At 41.1% G+C, this 20,077-nt stretch overlaps 1 protein-coding gene across 3 annotated transcripts in view; it reads right to left on the bottom strand.

Moving 5' to 3' along the window:
• SCG3 (secretogranin III) overlaps positions 1–20,077 on the bottom strand; it is a 35,830-nt gene that overhangs the window by 10,936 nt on the left and 4,817 nt on the right. For 2 of the 3 annotated variants that reach the window (XM_030578038.1, XM_030578040.1), the window contains 4 exons: positions 19,542–19,703; positions 19,016–19,202; positions 12,907–13,020; positions 580–663 (listed from right to left, as the gene is read on the bottom strand). In XM_030578038.1, the coding sequence (XP_030433898.1) occupies positions 580–663; positions 12,907–13,020; positions 19,016–19,202; positions 19,542–19,703 (547 nt within the window). The remainder of the gene's footprint in view (positions 1–579; positions 664–12,906; positions 13,021–19,015; positions 19,203–19,541; positions 19,704–20,077) is intronic. The other variant, XM_030578039.1, reaches the window with a different exon arrangement.

The following is a 20,077-nucleotide window of genomic DNA, read 5'->3' as shown; positions in this document are numbered from 1 at the left end:
CTGAAAATGGTGCATCTCTAAAGGTTATCTCCTGCCTTGGTCACTGAAAATGCCTACCTTTTCTCTTGCAAACAGTACTTCAAGTCAGTCAATTAAGATATCATAATATAAATTCCCTAAGGGCTGGTTTCATAGTTCATGGAAGATTATGGGAGTTTCTCCATTGACTTCAATGGGCTTTAGATCAGGCCACACAATCCGCAGAATGGTGCCTGTCTTTATTTTTTTCTTGTATTGCAGTGAGTACAAAGAAATCAAACCCATCGAAGTCTAGGGTCAGGTCCCCCAAAACATTACACAAGGGTTGTCTTGCATATGGGTACTACTCACTGAAGTAAGCCTCGTCCCCAGTGGAATAAGGACACTCATGAATAAAGATTTGGAGGTTTTGGCAATTATGTGACAACTCCTCCCTCCCTTCCAGCAGACACGATAGTTACAGTCCTGCACTTTGCAGGCTCAGAGCCTTAAATTACCAGTCTGACACCTAGCAAAATTAGTTTACTTACAACTAAATAGGTTGAACAACAATGTGTTATAAATAGTGATTGCAAGTAGATAGAGGAATAGAGTAAATACCTGCTAGTAGCTTGTTTTTGGTGCTGGTCAGGGGGCTTTCAAGTTTACTCTTTGTCTGCAGAGCTATCATTGCATCCAAGTTTTCTGGAAAATGAAAAAAACCTAGCTACTCTCACACTGAAAATGATAGTGCCCAGATTACCCACCTGTACAAGAACACGGTTAAATTCCCTGTAGAAAACAAAAGGGTTAAGCAAGGAATCAGTAATTCTTGTCACTGAAGATATAATGTAAAGGCAGCTGATTACCAAGTAACAGAATAGCTATTTGGCTACAGAGAACATTGAATATTTTTAAGTTAGAAAATATGCTACAGCATGATAATTTGGGCACCAAATAATACCAATATGCATTAAATTGCAATATGCATTAAATGCATTAATATGCAATAAAAGACAGCATGAGAGTGTAGATCTATTCAAATTAGAGTATTTAAATCATCCAGACTCTTCTTCTTCCATTTTAATTCAGTGAATGAGCTGACAAAACATAAAGACCACATTGTGCCTACCAACTGCTATTGGTGTAAGGAATGGATGTGTGCAATTACAAACATTATCTCAATCAAAGCTGCAAGCAGAATGTTTCTTTTTCCTGGAAGGAGAATATTCCCCTGAAGTTTCTCTGACAAGTGCTTTTATAGTCTAGGTGGGAAATTAGTCCAGTAAAAAGTGATATTTAAAGTGGAATCAACTTTTAGAAAGTTGACTAGATTAAAACAGCATTTGTACAAGTGCCTCAGAAAACAAACGTTTATTAAAAACTTAGCAGACTATGGTGACTTTATGCAGCCCTAGGAGACTGTAGAACAATGCTTTCTAGTACTTTAAAAACCTTTAGGGCTAACTCTTGTATCCTACAAAAGTCAAAGCAGAATTTGGCTCATAGAAGGAAAAACATTAACTACTTAGATACGATCAGTACATACTAGTACAATGAAAACAAAGCCTTTAGACATTGTGTTTAATTACACACATGCAAATGCAGATTATCATGTAATTAGTTATGCTTTCTCGTTTATATTGTGGCATTAGTCTAGAACTTGCTTGCTCTTTCAGCAACCTTTTAAAAGTACAATTGAACATCAATCCAGAATTCTATACTTAAGAAGATAAGAACGGCCCTACTGGTCAGATCAAAGGCCCATCTAGCCCAGCAGTCGGTCTTCCGACAGTGGCCAGGTGCCCCAGAGGGAATGAACAGAACAGGTAAGCATCAAATGATCCATCCCCTGTCGCTCATTCTCAGCTTCTGACAAACAGAGGCTAGGGACACCATTCCTGCCCATCCTGGCTAATAGCGACTGATGGGCCTATCCTCCATGAATGTATATAGTTCTTTTTTGAACCCTGTTATGGTCTTGGCCTTCACAATATCCTTTGGCAAGGAGTTCCACAGGCTGACTGTGTGTTGTGTGAAGAAATACTTCTTTTTATTTGTTTTAAACCTGCTATTAATTTCATTTGGTGACCCCAGTTCTTGTGTTGTGAGAAGCAGTAAACAACACTTCCTTATCTACTTTCTCTGCACCAGTCATGATTTTATAGATCAATCATATCTCCCCTTAGTCATCTCTTGTCCAAGCTGAAAAGTCCCAATCTTATTAACCTCTCCTCATATGGAATCTGTTCCATAACCCTAATCATTTTTGTTGCCCTTTTCTGAAGCTTTTCCAATTCCAATACATTTTTTTTTGAGATAGAGCATCCACATCTGCACATAGTATTCAAGATGTGGGTGTACCATGGTTTTGGGGACTACTATGCTGCAGGAGGTAGGATCTTTTGGATAGGATGTAAAATTGAGGTCCTTGTGCTTATGTTAATTAAATTCTGGATCAATTTTAACCATGCAAATAGATTTGCTCTATACATTTCTCTTGCAGTTTCAGTTGGATAAATTATTCTAATTCACATTCTGTTTTATGCTGTTGTGAAGTATTGCCACTTTTTTTAGGCCCTAATCCAGTAAGCCATTTAAGCATATGCTTAACATTAAGCAAGTGAGTAGACATTTGAAATCAACGGTCTATTCAGCTGCTTAAAGTTAAACATATGCTTATGTGAAATGATTGTTTAGGGCCTTCCATGCTCCACCCCAGAAGTGACAGCATTTTAGCGGCAGGTGAAATGATCCCTATATTATGGAGAGACCAAGAGTTCTCCACAGTTAAAGTTACAGATAGGGTTCCACTGAAAGGCTGATCTTCAAACCCCTTTATAAATCTGTAGATGTATATTTCTATGTTACCAAATATGAATGAGAAGAAAATTCAAAAAGATTTTTAGTTACAAACTTTTTTAAAAAATCACTTCTTTTTGAAATTTTCACAGACAGTGGGATCTACATAAGCACAAATATGCTTTAGGAGCACAAGACCCAATGGGATTTGTGCTCCTCAGTCACTTCACTGCTTATGCAATTCCCATCCACATGCCTAACATGTATTTTTCTATATTATCAGTGCAGTCAAATTTCAACTCAGTTTATTGCTGGTAAACAATACACATTATCGTCTTGTTGAGTACTCTGTGCACAAGACAATAATGTCTATTGTTCACCAGCAATGCAAATATATATAATATATATATATATATAAAAAATTAGCATTGTTTACCACTAATGAATTGGGGTTCGTCACTGAAATCAACACAGAACAAAACATGATGATGGAAAAAAGTTTCATCTTCAAAAGCTGATGTATAAAACTTCAGTCCTCACAAGTAGATGTGGACAATTTCTTATAGAAGCCCTTTCAATAGGAAGTGCTTTTTACAGGCAAAACTTTGAAGCTGCCTAGTTAGCTGCATGGCATGTTAACATTAATATAAACATGTAGCAAGCTACTGTATTTTCAGTTTCATATATTGGGTGTTAGCTGTACAAGCCATTAATGGGGATTGCAATGACACGTTCTCACACACAACAGTGATATGATTACCCAAGAAGCCAGATTCTTATTAAACAGGATTGGTTGCTTCCTTTTTTTCAGAATTAATTTCCTCTCCCCCCCAACAGTTTTCATTTTTTCAGAGCACTTGTGTTTCCATCAGATGTGGATGGACCACGGTTGAATAATGTTTGCTTTGAGTTACATTAATGGCGTGAGTCATCGTCAGAAATTATATGTGCAGGGCCAGTAGCTAAGCAACTGAATGTCCTATTTGGTGGTCTAACAAGATCTGATGACTTTTCTAGTCTGGTTACCCTAGCAACCTATTTGTTACAGAGTAAGAATTCATAAAGGTGTTGACTTTTTGTCAGCCTGGCCACCTCTTTGTAATGATACTAATCAAGGCAACAAAACAAGAGCTAAGAAGCAAATGGATGTGACCCAGGTTAGTAAAACAGCTATCCCAAGGGCAATAGGTTTTGAGAATGTTATTACCTACCATGAAGGCATTGTTGTCTAATGGTTACAGCCAGAAACCAGACATCAAGCAGATTTGGTTTCTACTCCCAGCTCTGCCACTAGCTTACTCTACATCAATGTACTGGCAACTATCAGCACAAACTCTTATGCTGAAGCTTGCTACAGTATGTAAAACTGATTTCTTTACCTGTAGTTAAGATTGCTATCGGGCGCCATGATCATCACATTCTGTTTAAAAACCCAGCATTTCTATGCTGCATAGGAACAACACAACAGAACAAGTCCTTTTGCAGAAGTTGTTTAATACCATACATTTTTGTCATCCGTCAACTTTCAAATTAAGTTGACAAGTGAACAAGGTTAGAACGTGAAAGTGCCTCCTAGGCACAGGTTGATTATGCAAAGAAATTATGTCTTTCCAGGAAATGTTACAAACTCCCAGAAACCATCATGAAAAGATCGATTTGTGTACACAGGGAGAGAAGTATCAGCTTTGGAGTTCATTATTTATTCAGCTAAACATTAGCATGGGCAGATTACTGACTGCCTACTAACACGCCCATAGCCATTTAAGTAGTAATAATTGGCTCTCACCACACTAATTGGCTCTTACCCAACAATTTCAAAGTGGTTTATGACAATAATTAGTATTACTATCCGATTTTACAAATGGGAAAGTGAGGCAGGCAATATATATACTGCCTGCACGGTCCTGAGGATGTCACATAGGCCGCAGCTGTGTGCAGACTGGGCCGCAGGTTGAGAACCACTGCTCCAGAGGATTTTAACAACATCACTCTGCGGCTAGCAAGATGGGAAATCTCTCAAGAGCCATATGATACAATTTTTGCTCCTATCTAACCCCCTCCCTCTCTGGGGCTGCTCATGCTGCCTGTGCAGCCCATTAAATAATATTCTGACAACTTGCAGCTTGTGAAGGGTCCTGGAGTGGGACAGGGGTCATGTAAACCCAGCCTGGAGGAACTTAATTTGGGAAATTCAGATAAATGGCACCCCACCCCCCCCAAACATCCTGGTCCTAATCCCACATTTATGGTTTCAGTGCTCAGATGTGCCTACAGAGACACAGACTCCAGAAGGCAGTCCTTATGCGGAGCTGTTAAATAACAACAAATGGATAGGCAAATGGTCCTTTCCCCACAAACAAAAAACAGGTGACAGGGTGCAAAGCACTGGGCTTTCAAGAATCAGAGAAACCAGATTAATGCATCAATAGAGAAGCTATTTGAAGGGCTGGCACTTATAACAACAGATCCAGGGGGTAGAGTGGGAAGAAGTCAGCAAAGAGACATTGAAGAAGAGCCATGGCATTTGCAAGAACAGAGGAATAAAATAAAATATCCTTCTTTTAGTTTAAAGAGTGTTACATGGAGTTTGGAGAGTCAAGGACGGAAGAGTGGTTCAATGAGAGGGGGCTAGTAATACTGAAACAACTGAAACCTCCTTATAGTAATTCAGCTGATGAGGTCCAGCCTCTGTGGATATGCTATGATCTCACATGTCACTCCGATTTCTCACTTGGCCCAAGATGTCCATATCTATACACTACAATATGGGGCAAATCCTTTCAGAATCTCAACGCCATGTCCTAGGCCGGCGGCCACATGCTTTTCATTCTGGGGCTGCCACTGGCTCTTTCTGGAGTCAGATCTGGCCCTTTCACCAGACTGAAGAACTCTCAGTTGAAGCCTCTGGGGCTTTGGGTGGGAAAGGAATGTAGGACCAAGTCATTACTGGAATTTTGTTCTGGGACAACCCACACAAGCACCACATGGTCTCTGGGGAAAGCAGAAAAAACATTTGACCTGTTTTGCTTTGAATTCAATGCCATCCTGTAGATTGGTCAAGGGAGACTGACCCTCAATGTCCTTCTAGATCAGAGTGGATGGATCCAGACCATCCCTTTGGTGCCTCTTTATGGTGCAAAGGAGTGGATTCGGCCCTCAGTGCGCAGGAGAGCTGGCTGGCCAACACATCCTGTTTTGGGGATCGAAGGCTTAGGGCCAAACTGAGAGGTGACCTACCAGGTGGTGAAAGTTAAACGTTGATGAGTGTGTATATATAAGTAGATGTAATTTGTTCGTTGATGGGGACAGAAGGTTGTAGCAAGAAAAGTAACTGGCACTGTGTAATGAGGGGTTTGATGAGACTAAATTATATTCATGGGGTGCCCTCCTTACGTCACACTTGCTTATACACTCCTGCCACAGCCCTCATTCTTCCTTCCCCTCCTCATGTAAGTTATGCTCCCACCCTGTACCTATCCTACATTGTCAGGGAGGCTTTCACCTGGCAATTCAGATGCAGTAATAGTGAGTGAAAGAGGAACATGCTTCTGGACATGTTTTTCTGCTCTCTGCATTACACTGTTGGCTCAGTCCTGATCCAACCTAAGTAACTGGAAATTTTGCCATTGGTTTCAATGGGAACATGTTCAGGCTGTGTCTGGAGTAGCTATATTGAGGAGTACTGCACAAGCTTGGCAGTGTACTCAGCTGTGTCCTTGTGTCTCCCAATTAAAGGCCAGGTTGCGTCTCCTGGGCACTGGCCTGTGTTGTGGTGGAGCTCTGAGGGGCACTGTGCAGGAGGGCCAAAGAAAGAACACCCACTTTAGCATCCCAAACAGTAGCAGAGGAAGCATGAGAGCAGCACAGCAAGTCAGTGCCCCCATGGGATCAGAGGTGCATTTCCCCAGGGGATGCAGAGTTTGGGGTCTGCACTCCCTGTGTCCTCAAAACTTTCCACCAGAGAAAATTGTTGCAGCTGAACCACATGGAAATTCCTGTGTCTTCTTTCCCCTCCTGGTGGGATTTCCTTCAGAGGTACAATTTGGCTCCAATATAGTGTTACAGTAAAACTGTATTATTAGTAATATATTTAGAGAAGGGACAAACTAGTTTTACAAACTCCGGGTATGTCCACCCAGGCGATTGCTCATAGGGAGGGTTCGTGCCTACTACCTATGAACCACCTACCCACAGCTGGTATGTCATGTCATTTGGAATCCTTCTCTGAATTGCCCATGAGAAACAAATGACAAGGCGAAGGGGAGATGCATGGAGACATCTGTTCATGTCCAGTTCCAACCAAAATAATCTCCTACTCAGCTGTGGAAGGGGCTAGAGAATCTGACAGTGATTCAGAGCTGAAGGAAGGAGGCGTGAAAGAGGTGGCTCTGGCTCAGAGTTGAAGTAAGGAGGTGGTTCTGACTCAAACACTATAAATATTGAAGAGATGAAGCCATGTCTATTTTTCCTCTTAGCCACGAAACTGGTCTGCTTTTGGTTCTATGTCCAGCCTGTTACAGCTCTATATGTGCCACTGCTGCATCACCTCTAACCACAGCATGCTAATTGCTTTACTCAGAGCAGGTTAAGAGGGAAATCCATCGGAGACAGCAAATCCACAGAACACTTAAACGTGTTTTCCTTCTCACTGCTCTGCTTTCATCTCTCCTCCTCGTCATGTTTCGCTATTCCCCTTCACACTTCAGTAGCTACTCAGGATGCTGATAAGAGGACACATGCTCAAAACCCAACCAGTCATCCTGGGTAATAACGGCCAAATCCTCCCATTTATATATGTACGGAATTACAGAAGAGGCAATCTGCCTACACATGAGTCCTCATTTCCTCCTATTCTCCCTTTTGGGCCCCACACTCTGCCCAGTCTCTCTCTCTGATTCTGCCTTTGTCCCCTTTCCCTCCTCTGTCTCCAAGCTTTTATCCATGCTACTTGGAGCAGCCTGATATTTCCCACCCACCAAGGCCCTGTCTAGATTGGGAAAACATAATATGAGTTACTTCTGCTCCAGGTACTGTTGCACAGAGCAACATGGTCCCTGACTCCTCCTTTATTCATGGGCAATCTATATTCCTGGTGCAAAGATGCCACAAGTGACTTTGTGGTGAGAGGAAACATACTATGTAGATGTCTTTTCTTATCACACAGACAATGCTTCAAAATTCCACTTTATGCGGATTCTCTACAAATTTGCTCCCTTCCATGCTGTACAAAAGCATGGGACATAGACCCTTAATTTGGATACTGAAAATAAACTGACCCATCTTGGTCATCATTGGAGATACAATATAAGTCTCTCTCACTGGAGCTAAAGGAGTAACTCCATTAGCTGGTTGCACTATTAGGCTATTATTTTCTGTACATTAGCCACTAGAGGGGACATGATACATTAAGGCAGCATGTTACACAACACAACCTGCACTTAGGGGATACATGCGGTTAGAAGTTCACATGCTAGTGCAGATTTTACTGAATTGGGAGGGCAAAGAATGATTGCTACAATATTACCCCCATAAATGCTATGCCAACAGGTAAAATGTAATCCCTGTTCTCTAAAGAGTATAGGTAAGTGTTAAGTACCACAATGAAGTCCAATTTGTCCTCTAATGTCTTATAAGTATTTGTCCAGCATCTCTTAAATATTGGAGTATAATGTAAACAGAGCTTTATTACAAATATTTATTACAAATGATTATAAAGGGAGTCATTAGTTTTAGGGATTTATTTTGAAGTGTGGTAATTTATTACCATATTTAAATGAATTGGAGCTCTTTTGGAAGCCATGCTATTTGTTTGGAATCCTGGTAGGCTTTCCCACTAAATATTTATTAAAACTAGATGATTTTCTGTATGCATTTAGCATCAATAGAAGAGTGGGGTGACAGATTAACCCGCACCCATCTTCACCTGCCCAACCAGAAAGAAGGAAATCTGAGCCTCACAACCAGTTCTAAAGCACCACAGTACAGTTCTGGATTAGCTTCAGATAAATTACTCACAATTCAACACCCCTTTAAAAAAAAAAGATTCACCTACACAGAGATACCCTTCCACCTTAAAATGAGCTGGGGGGAGAGGAGAAGAACCCACATACAACACACTGGAGAGGAGACTCTCTCAGCACACAGAGAAACTCTCTTTGTGCCGTTCAGCCTGTGCATTATCTATATATTTATCTCATCGGTACAGAGACATGTCCCGGATAGGAGAGACAAGCTGTCAAAGGGAAACTCCATCATGCTTCTACTCAGCACAGTGAAAGAAAGCTATAGAAGGAAAGTGATATGTTGTTCATACTCCAATATTAAAATGGTGCATTGCATAAAAATCTATACAATGTGGCACTGATCCTGTCCTGCTGAAGTCAATGGGAGTTTTGCCATTAACTTGAACAGGAGATGAGGCCAGCTGGCATCTCTCAGGAGGCCTTCAGCACCTTGCAGGATTTTGGCCTTTAGTGATCAGTTTCAAACTCTTTGTAGAACATCCAGAATCAGCTAGTTGTTAAATAAATAGAAGCCTTATCTTCAAAGTATAAACATAATGAACCGTGTGTCCTATTTGGCATACAATAACCCAATGTTTCCCAAACTTGGGATGCAGCTTGGTTAGGGAAAGCCCCTGGAGGGCCGGGCCGGTTTGTTTAGCTGCTGCATCCGCCGATTCAGCCGATTGCGGCTCCCACTGGCCGCGGTTCACTGCTTCAGGCCAATGGAGCTGCTGGAAGTGGCAGCCAGTATGTCCCTCAGCCCACGCTGCTTCCAGCGGCTCCCATTGATCTGGAGCAGCAAACCACGGCCAGTGGGAGCCGTGATTGGCCGAACCTGTGGATGTGGCAGGTAAACAAACTGGCCCGGCCCGCCAGAGGCTTTCCCTGCACAAGCAGCATCCCAAGTTTGGGAAACACTGCAATAACCCAACTTCTCCACTCTGAAGGGCTCTTGCTCCTTTGCAGTGTTCAGAAACTGCATGGATTCAGTCTCTACCATAGATTTTCAAAGCAGTTTAGAGGACATTAGACACATATCTACAATTAGCTTTAATGGCAGACAACATGTCTAAATCTCACAGACTGCACTGCAAATCTCACCCTGCCACTTTAAATATTTCATTTTGAGCAATGTGTGTTATAGGGATGTAGACCATCTGCCTATTTGCTTTATTATTTATTAGGTGCTGAGGGGCATGAAGTGTGGAGAACAGCTGTCTGCCCTTTCAACTGTGCATCACTTTGCATGAATTTTCATCCCAAGTCACTAACATTCCTACATCTCTCTGCTTCAGAAATTCTCCCATACACCAGAGTTTAATATTTGAAATGTATGCAAGCTTTCTGGAATTTTTCTAAGCCCAGGCAATACAACTGTATCATATCTCCATGTTGTCCTTTTTATCCTGACATTCTTTATACTCTTTTTTGGCTGCAAATGTTTTTACTAAAATAGCATCCAACCTTCACAAGGCAGGAGTACTCAGAAAGAATTTGTAAAGGGGAGGAGTCTCCCTGGAAACATACTGCAGAGCTTTCACATTGCTGAAGAATTTCCCCCCTCCAAAGTGTGGTATCAATAGTTAAAAAGTGGAGTGTGTTGAGAGGATAGCTGGCATTCTACCAACAGTGGGACAGTTTCCCCGTATGATGTGTTTTGGATGAATGCACATTTTACCTTCGTTTGTTCCAGCTTCTCTTTAATGTTTCCAGACTTGTGCTTTCTGCTAAAGTGCATCACTGGTTTTACATATATATTGTTTCTTGATGTCTGGCTTCTGCATTATGGATTATATTAGTCACATTACAAGACTTTCAGTATTTATTGGTTTTATATATTTAATTATCAGTTTTGTTTTTCTCACCATCCTTCAGCTAGATCTTGTGCAATATAGGGCTAAACCTAATAGCATCATTCACTGTTGCAGCAAGACATTTTCCCCTGGAGTGGGATACAGTGATGATGACATAATGCTGTGGTTTCAAATCCCAAACCAGCTGTCACTAGTAGATGCATTTAAACTCACTGCCTCTGTGTCCATGGAAGAGACACAAAGGCTTATGACTTGATTTAATAAATGATTTATTATTTTTAATATATAATTCAGGGATGTAGTTTCCACATGGCTTCAGTCATAACACAGGCAAAGTAAATTATACAGCATAATGCTGTAGTAAAACAGGGCAAGAATATGTTTCCATCTGCCCAGATACTCTAAGTATTTCCTCCTTTGTCAAGCAACATGAGATTTGATGCTGCTTACTAATTCTGGTCTGAGGAGCAATTAAATAGCTGTGGATATTTTTTTAATAAAGGCAATTTTTTCTTCTTTCTGACACACATTTATAATAATTATATTTTTCCTGTGTATATGTTGCACATTGAGCCCATATCTGTAGCACCTAGACTGCATTAAAAAGCAATTGTACATATGCCAGAATTTATATGTATATTAAATCATTTTGTAATGATTAGATGCATAACATTGACTATGCCAGTATACCAAGCTAATATTCTCATATGTTTTCTATCCCTGAATTCCTGAAAATATTTGCTCAATCTATGAAGGTCAAATTTAAAGTCATTTCTCAAGTCAGTCAACAGTAAATCTAAAAAAAAATTACCACAGAAGCAACTTGAGACCTATGAAAGAGCTTTTTCCACTACAGTAAATTGCTTTGATGGAGCACAAAAAAGATCTATCTCTGTCTCTCTACAAATCACAGGTTTGCAAGGCATAGCCTGACTACATCAGTTGCTAGAATATGTTTTGTCACCAAAAACTCTTAACCTAATCCCTGTCCTCTTCCCCACCATGTCATCCTGACAATTTGTTCCCAGGATTGAAGTATTTATATATCCAAAGCAAAGCCCATTTGAACAAATGTCCTAAATATTAATAGGCTAAATGTATCCCTAATGTAACTCCATTGACTTCAGAGGAGTTAGAGCAGAGATAAAATTAGCCCATTATGTTTTGGCATGATACTACAAGTCACACTATCTCCATTTGCAACGATGATAGTGAAACCTCCACAGTGCTTATATCAATCACTTTATTGTATGTGGCACCTTTAATACACATACGGACACTGTGCAGTAAAGGACCAAATACTGACAGATGTTGTCTGAACACATAATGCTTTTAGCAGCCCCCTAGAATGGAGTGCAAGACTTGTCCAGGGATTTACTACATTATTTAGAGTACAAAAATAATCAGAGTATTTTCATTATGAGCTACAGTACCTTCTGTGACCAGGTTAGTCATAACAAATCCATCCAATTACAGTAGGATCCAGTAATCAGATATCTGCAACTGTCCAAGTCATACAAGGCTATGGGCTCCATGAAAGGTCACTGCTGATCCTGGCTCTGTGACAGGCTGATTTATTTAGCTGAGAAGTCAAAAACTTATTATGCAAAACCAGACCAGGGATAGTTGAGAAAGTGATGGGTCAAGGAGAACTCATGCAGATGAGCTCTCCTCCTGCATCCCTGGCTCCTCAGTTTGAATGGCTATGAATGCTTAATGTACAAGAGTATGTGGATGCCAAAAGAGAAGGTTTATGAGGGGAGTTTATATCACTCCAAGATCTCTCTTAAAGAAAAGGGAGTTTGCATAGCCAAAAGTGATATGAAGGGGTTCTGAGAGCCAGCAGCCTCAGAGCCTATTGCTGAGCTGTGACCCAAAGTTACAATGCAGCAAACCTGACAGATGGTGGGAGATTTACGTGATCCAGGTCCCCAGAATTAGCCCCACTCTACTATAGGTGTTTGTGGATGGCAGAATAAAGGTTCTAATATGTAGGATTTATTTTGGGAAAATATAAGGGCCTGATTAATCACCAGTGTAATTCCACTGAAATTAATGGAGTTACACCAGTATCAAAATGGAGTAACACTACAGTGAATTAGTCTCTATGTTTACATCTGATTGATAACCTTTCATTTCATAACATGAAAACAGTGAAACATATGAAATTCAACACTGTTGTAAAGAATGATCATAAAAGTGATGTCTCAATATTCTGAGTGATCACGCCTGAAATAAGACTGGCATCAAGTGGGATGACAATATAATTGTCACTGTTAGTGGTATAAGAATTTAGGATGAATAAAGAGTAAAGTATGTGCTCTTACCCAGATACAAAACACCTTCCTCTGGAGTGATTGTTCCATATTTAACCATCATCTTCACAAAATCAACCAATGTCTTCATGATAGTTATCAGGGTTTCTTTTTCTTTTGCCTCCTCTGTGTTAAGGGACAAAGCAAAATAGAAGCAGTCAGAACTATGGCCAACTCGGAGAGATTTAGTCCTGCAAACTTTTTGTCAAGTTCACAGGTAAAAAACATGTCCTGGTCATGAAAAGAAAAGGCTGAGATGGCTTAGTGAAGAGGAGAGGTGTCCTACGTCTTATGTAATGAACTAAAACTGCTCCTTCAAAGCTGTTATGGCCTACTGCGGAAAAAAGTACTAGAGTAGTAGAGATTTATTCTGGCCCAAATATATTCCCCTGTAGCTGACCCAGAACAACTTTGCAAGACTCATGAGCTACAAAGCTGTAGGGGCTGCATCTTCTTCTGAGGAGTTATTCACCCTCAGAAGTTGCCAATTGCTCCCTTACCCAATTTCACTCGTTCTGTAGGGCAGAGCGTGACTTCATTTGCAGTTGTCAGCAAGGGAGCCTCCCCAATATCTGATGTGGAAGGATGGGCTCTTCTCACTAGGAATCACAATGGACTGTGCAGCCCAGAGCATGTCTCTGGCTGCGACCTTCATAATAATGCCTGTCACTTAGGCCTAGATTTGTAAATGTATTTAGGAGTTACTGTGCTAAGGGATTTAGGCACTTAGAAATCTAATCCTATAGACAATCAATTAGGCATTGTGATGCTGAGTCCAGCAATGCATCAATACCTTTAAAAATCTTGGCCTTAAGCTTTTCTTTACAGCTTTTTGTCTGTGTATCTCAAAGCACTTTACAAAGGAGGGCAAGTATCATTATCTCTGTTTTACAGATGAGGAACTAAGGGTATGTCTACACTGCTGCAGGAAGTGAGCCTTCCAGCCTGGGTAGGCTGACTCATGCTAGCAGGGCTCGAGCTAGCACACTAAAAATAGCAAGTGTGGATGTGAATTAGGCAGCAGCTCAGGCTCTCAAGCCCACCTGACCCCCTCCCAGGTGTGATCTTCGGTCTCTGCTAAAACTGCCATGTCTACACTGCTATCTTTAACGTACTAGTTTGAGTCCATCTACCTGGGCTCGGAGGCTTACTCCCAGCTTCAGTGCAGACATACCCTGAGATAAAGTGACAATGATCACCCAGCAGGCCAGGGACAGACTTGGTACTAGAACCCAGGTTTTCTGACTCCCCGTCCACTTCCCTAGCTCCTGGACCACATACCTCTCCCCATCTTCTTATTTATCTGGGAAGAGCCTATCACAGTGTTGGCATTATATCCTGCCCTGCACTAGCAAGATAGTTCAGAGACTCTCTGCTTAGGCACTACTCCTCTGCTGTCCCCAAACTTGCGACTCAGAAGAGTGAGCCCCTAAATTGTCAACCTGACACAGAGTGGGATAAACGAAAGCAAAACTATATTTTACCACTTTAAAGTCTATTTAATTAGTCACATCAAGAAGATTGGTCTTCAATGACAATTACATTATTTTCTCATGGTGACATTCACTCATGTGCAGAGGGGTAGCATAAGAGCTATGCAGCACTTACATCCCATGTAAGTCCTCAAAACATGGATGCTCCCCTGCACAGGGCTGTATTTCACCCTCACTGAGTAGCTCTGAAAGCTGATGTCAATGTAGATATAAATATGTTGTCACTTATTGACACTTTTACTTGAAACTGCTACAGAATATGATGCCTGCATTCTCCCCTCAAGCAAAGACAGTAAAATCAACTAGCTGCTTATTATTTAGAACTTTAATCACTAGTCTTTGTACCTACACTACAGGGCTTTTTTCTTTAACTAAACAGACCTGAAAGAAACCCAAGATCTAGGATGTGATGCATGGAGTTTATTTATTCATTTATACAGGGCACTAAGTGCAGTAGCATCTGGATCCTTTGTTTGAATTAAAAACATATCATTAAAATAAATATTACAATCCACATAGCCAAAGCAAAAGACCAATAACTCCCTGTGCTGGCTACAGCTCATTCAGTACCACCATTCAAATAGTCACTCAAAGGCCTACCACCACATCTACCCCACTTCTATTGATGATTGATGGTGAATGATTGGATGGAATTTAATGCACTGGCTTGGCAGCTGAAAGGGAGATGTCATCCAGTGATTTTTTCTTATCTGGATTTAGCATGGATATATGGGTCTTAAGCGATTTGCATCATTTAAAACATTTCAGCTTTAATGGGAGAGGAAATCCTGTTCTGGTAGGATGAGGACCCTAATTTACAGCGCCCTCAATAATACCATTTAAAAAACAATCAGAAGGTCCTGATAACTGAGGGCTGGGCAAGTCTTACACTACAAAGTCTCAATTAAAAGAACTTGATGTTTCAATAATGCATATTCCACAGTCCTGCGGTGTTCTTTTACAGGTCTCATGTCCATTATATTTAAATTCCCAGCTCTAATTATACTCCAAAGAGAACTGAAGCCAAAAAGAGAAACAAATGCAGTAGGCTGCTTGCTCTAATGAGTAATTTCTGCATGTTTCTAAGGGGGTAAACTCACAGAAATATGGCTGTAAATTGAAGCTCCCTGGGGGTAGACGTGTGGATCTATACTACTGGCGCTTCAACCAAGTGTTAATCTAAACATGAGACTGGAAATAGTGGCTGGAAGAGAAAAGGCTTGAGAGGGTGAGATTACTCCAGCTAATAGGGTTAGCCATGGAAGCCAGGGCAGGCTTTGTTGTAGGGCACTCAACACCCCCTCCCACCCTGCCCCAAATTCCCTTTCTAACATCTCCAGGGCAAATCCTATTCCCAAGGTTGGATACTGAGGTGGGGGGGAGAGGAATCATCTCCCAAGCTAGAGAGTGGCAGTGGAATTACTCTGAGGTTATTACTGCAGCCTCTAGACTTCAGCAATCAACACTGCTGTTGTGCCATCCCCTACTCAGTGGAAGTTAGGCTGGTAGACTAGCTCCCATTGGTGACCAGACAGCAAGTGTGAAAAATCGGGACGGGGGTGGGGGGTAACAGGAGCCTATATAAGAAAAAGACCCAAAAATCAGGACTGTCCCTATAAAATCGGGACATCTGGTCACCCTAACGCTCCCAGAACCCTTTTGTGCACTGAGGTGCAGGAGATCCCTCTGAATCATGCTTCCCTATAGGGAGAGGGTGCAACCATCCTACTTCCACAGTTCAGCAAAACTGCATCAGTTCCACTGTTCTCAAAGCCCAATGTGACTGCAGGAGGTAAAGGTGACTCGCCTTATTTGAATTACCATACTGTGCAATTAGGTGGAGAGTTAACTGGAGTACTCCTCTATCTGTTGTCTGCATTGGCTTGTTGCTAGTCCTCTTGTGTTGTACAGTGTACGGTATAGTTATTCTGAAGTCATAAGGACTTTTCCTAACATAGGTAGGAGCAATTTTGGCTCAATAATCCAGAACGTAAGGAAAGACCCTAAATCCCAGGCTTTGTTAGGCCTCTGTTTTTGTAGTAGAGCAAGCACTAGTAAATAATTATATCTCCAAAACTACAGTATCTGTTCCAAATGCTGCCTTAAATATCCCAGCTTCGTGTTTCCAGCAATTAGAAACATCTTTCTCACTCTTCCTTTGAATAACAAAGGCTCAGGACAAAAAAATGCCTTTTTTTTTTTTTTTTTTTTTTGCAAAACAAGACTAGATGAGAGATTAAAGGTCTGATCAAAGTTGACTGAAGCCAATAGAAAGACACGCAGGCTTTGAAGCAGACCCCAAATCAAGCACAAGTAGTTATATGAAGATTTTCCATTGTGGGTAAAGTTGGGATGTGAGAAAAATATGAGATCCTGACAATTGATATAATGTGAGAGATTTAAAACAAAAAAAACCCCCGTATTCTTTGAAATTCCCAAAATGCTTAACAGGAAAATTTATCCAGGATAAAAATAACACCCAGATGTGTACAGAAATTGTGGTAGAAAATTTATTCTTGCACCAGAAATGTATATCCTTCCAAGAACTACAAGATACAAAACAATCTGGAGGCCAGAAAGCTGCACACAGGGTGTATTGTACAATGTCTGAAATGCCCAAGAATCTAATCTAGAAGTGGTTTTATCCTCCAGCAATCACAATGAACATCTCATATCTACAACTGGATAGCAGTCCTTGAGGTCAAAACTCCTTTTGATAGGAAATTATTTTTGGGTGCAAGAATTAATGCCTTTTTAAAAAAGGCTTGGAATAACATCCGTTCCTTATGCTACAGAGTAGCCAGAGTTTGCCATGAAATTAATACATTTTAATACCCTGGAAAAAAGTTACTGGACCCCTGGAGAACTTCACAGGCTTGGGCCCAGGGATTTTAATATTTTCGGTCAATGCTTGAAAGGTGCAGGGACAAAGCAGCACATGTCTCAGGACTGTCCAATGAAGAATACTGGAAGAAAATATAATTCTTTAAAGGCACGTCTAGAGAAAGATACGAACATGGCAATGCCACTTTGTATATGGGAAACTCATATCAGATCCATGGGCTCACAAAGGGAGACAAAGTGTCTCAGGAGAAGTTTATGGATTGCCAAAAGGGTATGACTCACATATTGGAAAGATGTATCTGTACATTCAGCATGGGGGTGGATCCTGACCTTCTCAGGGCCTGCTTCTTAGCCAGCAATTTACATGATAAATGGGAGCTAAAGTTCGAGCTAAATTTAATAGTGTGCATATATCCTCCTTTCTTGCCCACATGCACCGCTGACTTCTCAGTACTTCTGCTCCTCATTCTTCTCTGCTACATTCTATCACAGCTATATACCAAACAAGTCATTTCTACTTCTGCCTCAGCAGCATGAAACTCATCCACCTCCACATAGTTATGTGCATGGCCTTTCGCATGCCAAATTGTCACTAATATGCACAGCAAGGAATCCGGTCCACTGTCAGGCAGGGCCAGGTGGAAACACTTTCCCACCCTTGGCAAGGGGCCCGGCAGCACTGGGGAGCTGCTTGAGCAGGTTTTTACATTGCTGCCTGTAAGTCAACACACAGCTGCAGGGTGTGATTGCATCGTCTCTCTTGTGGTTTGATACAGGCTGGCAGGGAGGTAGGTGGGATACAAGAAGAGGCAGAGACATGTGCAAGGGCTGGTGCCCAGTTCCTTGTTCTTAACAACCTACTGAGCCGCACAGGTCCATCGTTGATCTGTGGGCAGTGAGAGAAGAGGAAGAACCACCACCAGCTCAGGTTACCCAGAGGAAGAGAACAAAAAGAAGAACCCAAGCCTTCTGGAATAGACTAGGGGAAAAAAATCCCTCTGGTTCTGGTTCCTGCTTCTCACTCATTGCCTGTGGAGATGGGCTGGGAGAGGATCCAGATTCCTGCAGAAAGAGGAATCTGCAGAGTAAGTGGTTGCTGGCTTCGATGGGGAGAGAGAGAAAGAATGTTGCTGGTTGGGGGGAATAAGAGTGGGCGTGAGACAGAGTGTGTGCTGACAATGTCTATGGCTAGGTGCCACAATCTAGCTCATAATAAACTGGGACAGAATAATGCCTAACTCCAGAATAGCAAGAAGTGATTCAGGGCTTTCACTGCAATATATAACAAAGTCTGTGGTTTATGAACAGAGTGGGGAGGCTGAGGCCAATTTACCGGCACAATCATTGTGTTGATGATAATGTAGCCTGATTCACTTTTTGTATCTCCTTTGGCTTAGGAGACAAGGGTGTTACTGGAAATATCTCTGGGTAAAACAACTTGCCATCTTAAAGGCAGGAGATGAACAGAAGAATTCAAGGCTCCTGGGTCCCATAGCACAGGCCTGGTGGGGCTGCAGAGGTAGCATACTTTGCACCTGGTGAATGAAGTTCATCACATCACTCTCTCTAGCTGATCTAGAAGTGAGGGTGATGGGATCCAAAGGGAGTTGCATTCAGCCTCCTCGTCTTAAGGAAAGTCCTTAAGACATGGGGCTTTGAAGTTAGAGGGAAGGGGATTTCAGGCTGAGAGGAAGAAAATGAGGGAATCTTTTGCACCCAGCTTTTTCCAGCTTTTCTTACTAAATAGTTCTATAAACACATGACAGAGAAAATATAGAGTTCACCTGAGTTAAGACTTTTTAGTAGTCCATAGAAGTTTGGGAAATACTGGAGGTCCTCAAAATTATCCTCAGAAGGCAGCTCATTTCTTCTTTCCAAGACACTGGAGGAGGGCCAGGTGTTATCCAAAGTATCATCAATTTCTCCATTCATAACACCAACTTGATCAGCAACGTTTGGTGTCTCCACAAACAACATTGAAAAATTAAAAAAAAAATACAAGTACATGGATATGATTGATATCATTAAAAGACCAACAAACAGCATCATTTTCTTATGCTGTGTCTCAACTAGAGCCAGGACTTCTGTAATTAGAAGGAGTTCAACGAGTTACTCAGTTATTCCAATTTAGGATCTTGTTATAAACTTTTATGTAATGCATTGCTTATATTTTCTAGCTGCTGGCATTTCTTTAAAAAAATGTTTATTGTTTCCAAATTGAACTAATTATTCCCTGAAGCATAGAACAGTGCATTGGTCTTCTCAGACTATTTGATAAGTGAGTCAAAACGATTAGCTAGCAATAATTACCATTTTTTCCTCCTGCTTTTCTTCTGTATCACTGTCTGTTCTGCTTGGAGGGTAATCAAGATCTTCTGACTCCTTCTCACGATCTTTTGCTTCATTAGCAATTAACTGCTGTAAAACCTCAGCCACTTCATCCTCTAATGTATAGGCCTGGCTCTCTGTGATCTGTTAATAATAATAGGATTTTTTAAAATTTAATACATAATTTGAGAATTGAACTTTATAAACTCATCTTATGTTAGTTACTTATTTGATTACTTAGCTAGCTTGCTTCAAGACTGAATGTAGCCAAATTAAGTTAAAAACCTACACAGACATTTCCCCCCACTAAATAAAGGACTGCCTTTTGCTATATATCAGTACAGTGCCTAGCACAATGGGACACTGGGCTGATTGTAGCGTGTAGATGCTACTAAGAAAGAAAACATATGTGATAGTGTACAGTTATATAAAGATGGAAAATAAAGTCAATTATCCACAGCTCCACTCAAATGCATTTGCTCTTTTATGTTACTTCTTAACAACTATTTTTTAAGCCT

Source organism: Gopherus evgoodei, chromosome 10 (genome assembly GCF_007399415.2).
Source record: "Gopherus evgoodei ecotype Sinaloan lineage chromosome 10, rGopEvg1_v1.p, whole genome shotgun sequence".
NCBI classification, from domain to species: Eukaryota; Metazoa; Chordata; order Testudines; family Testudinidae; genus Gopherus; species Gopherus evgoodei.
Note: the sequence above shows the minus strand (reverse complement) of the source record. Positions and strands in the feature narration are given on the sequence as shown.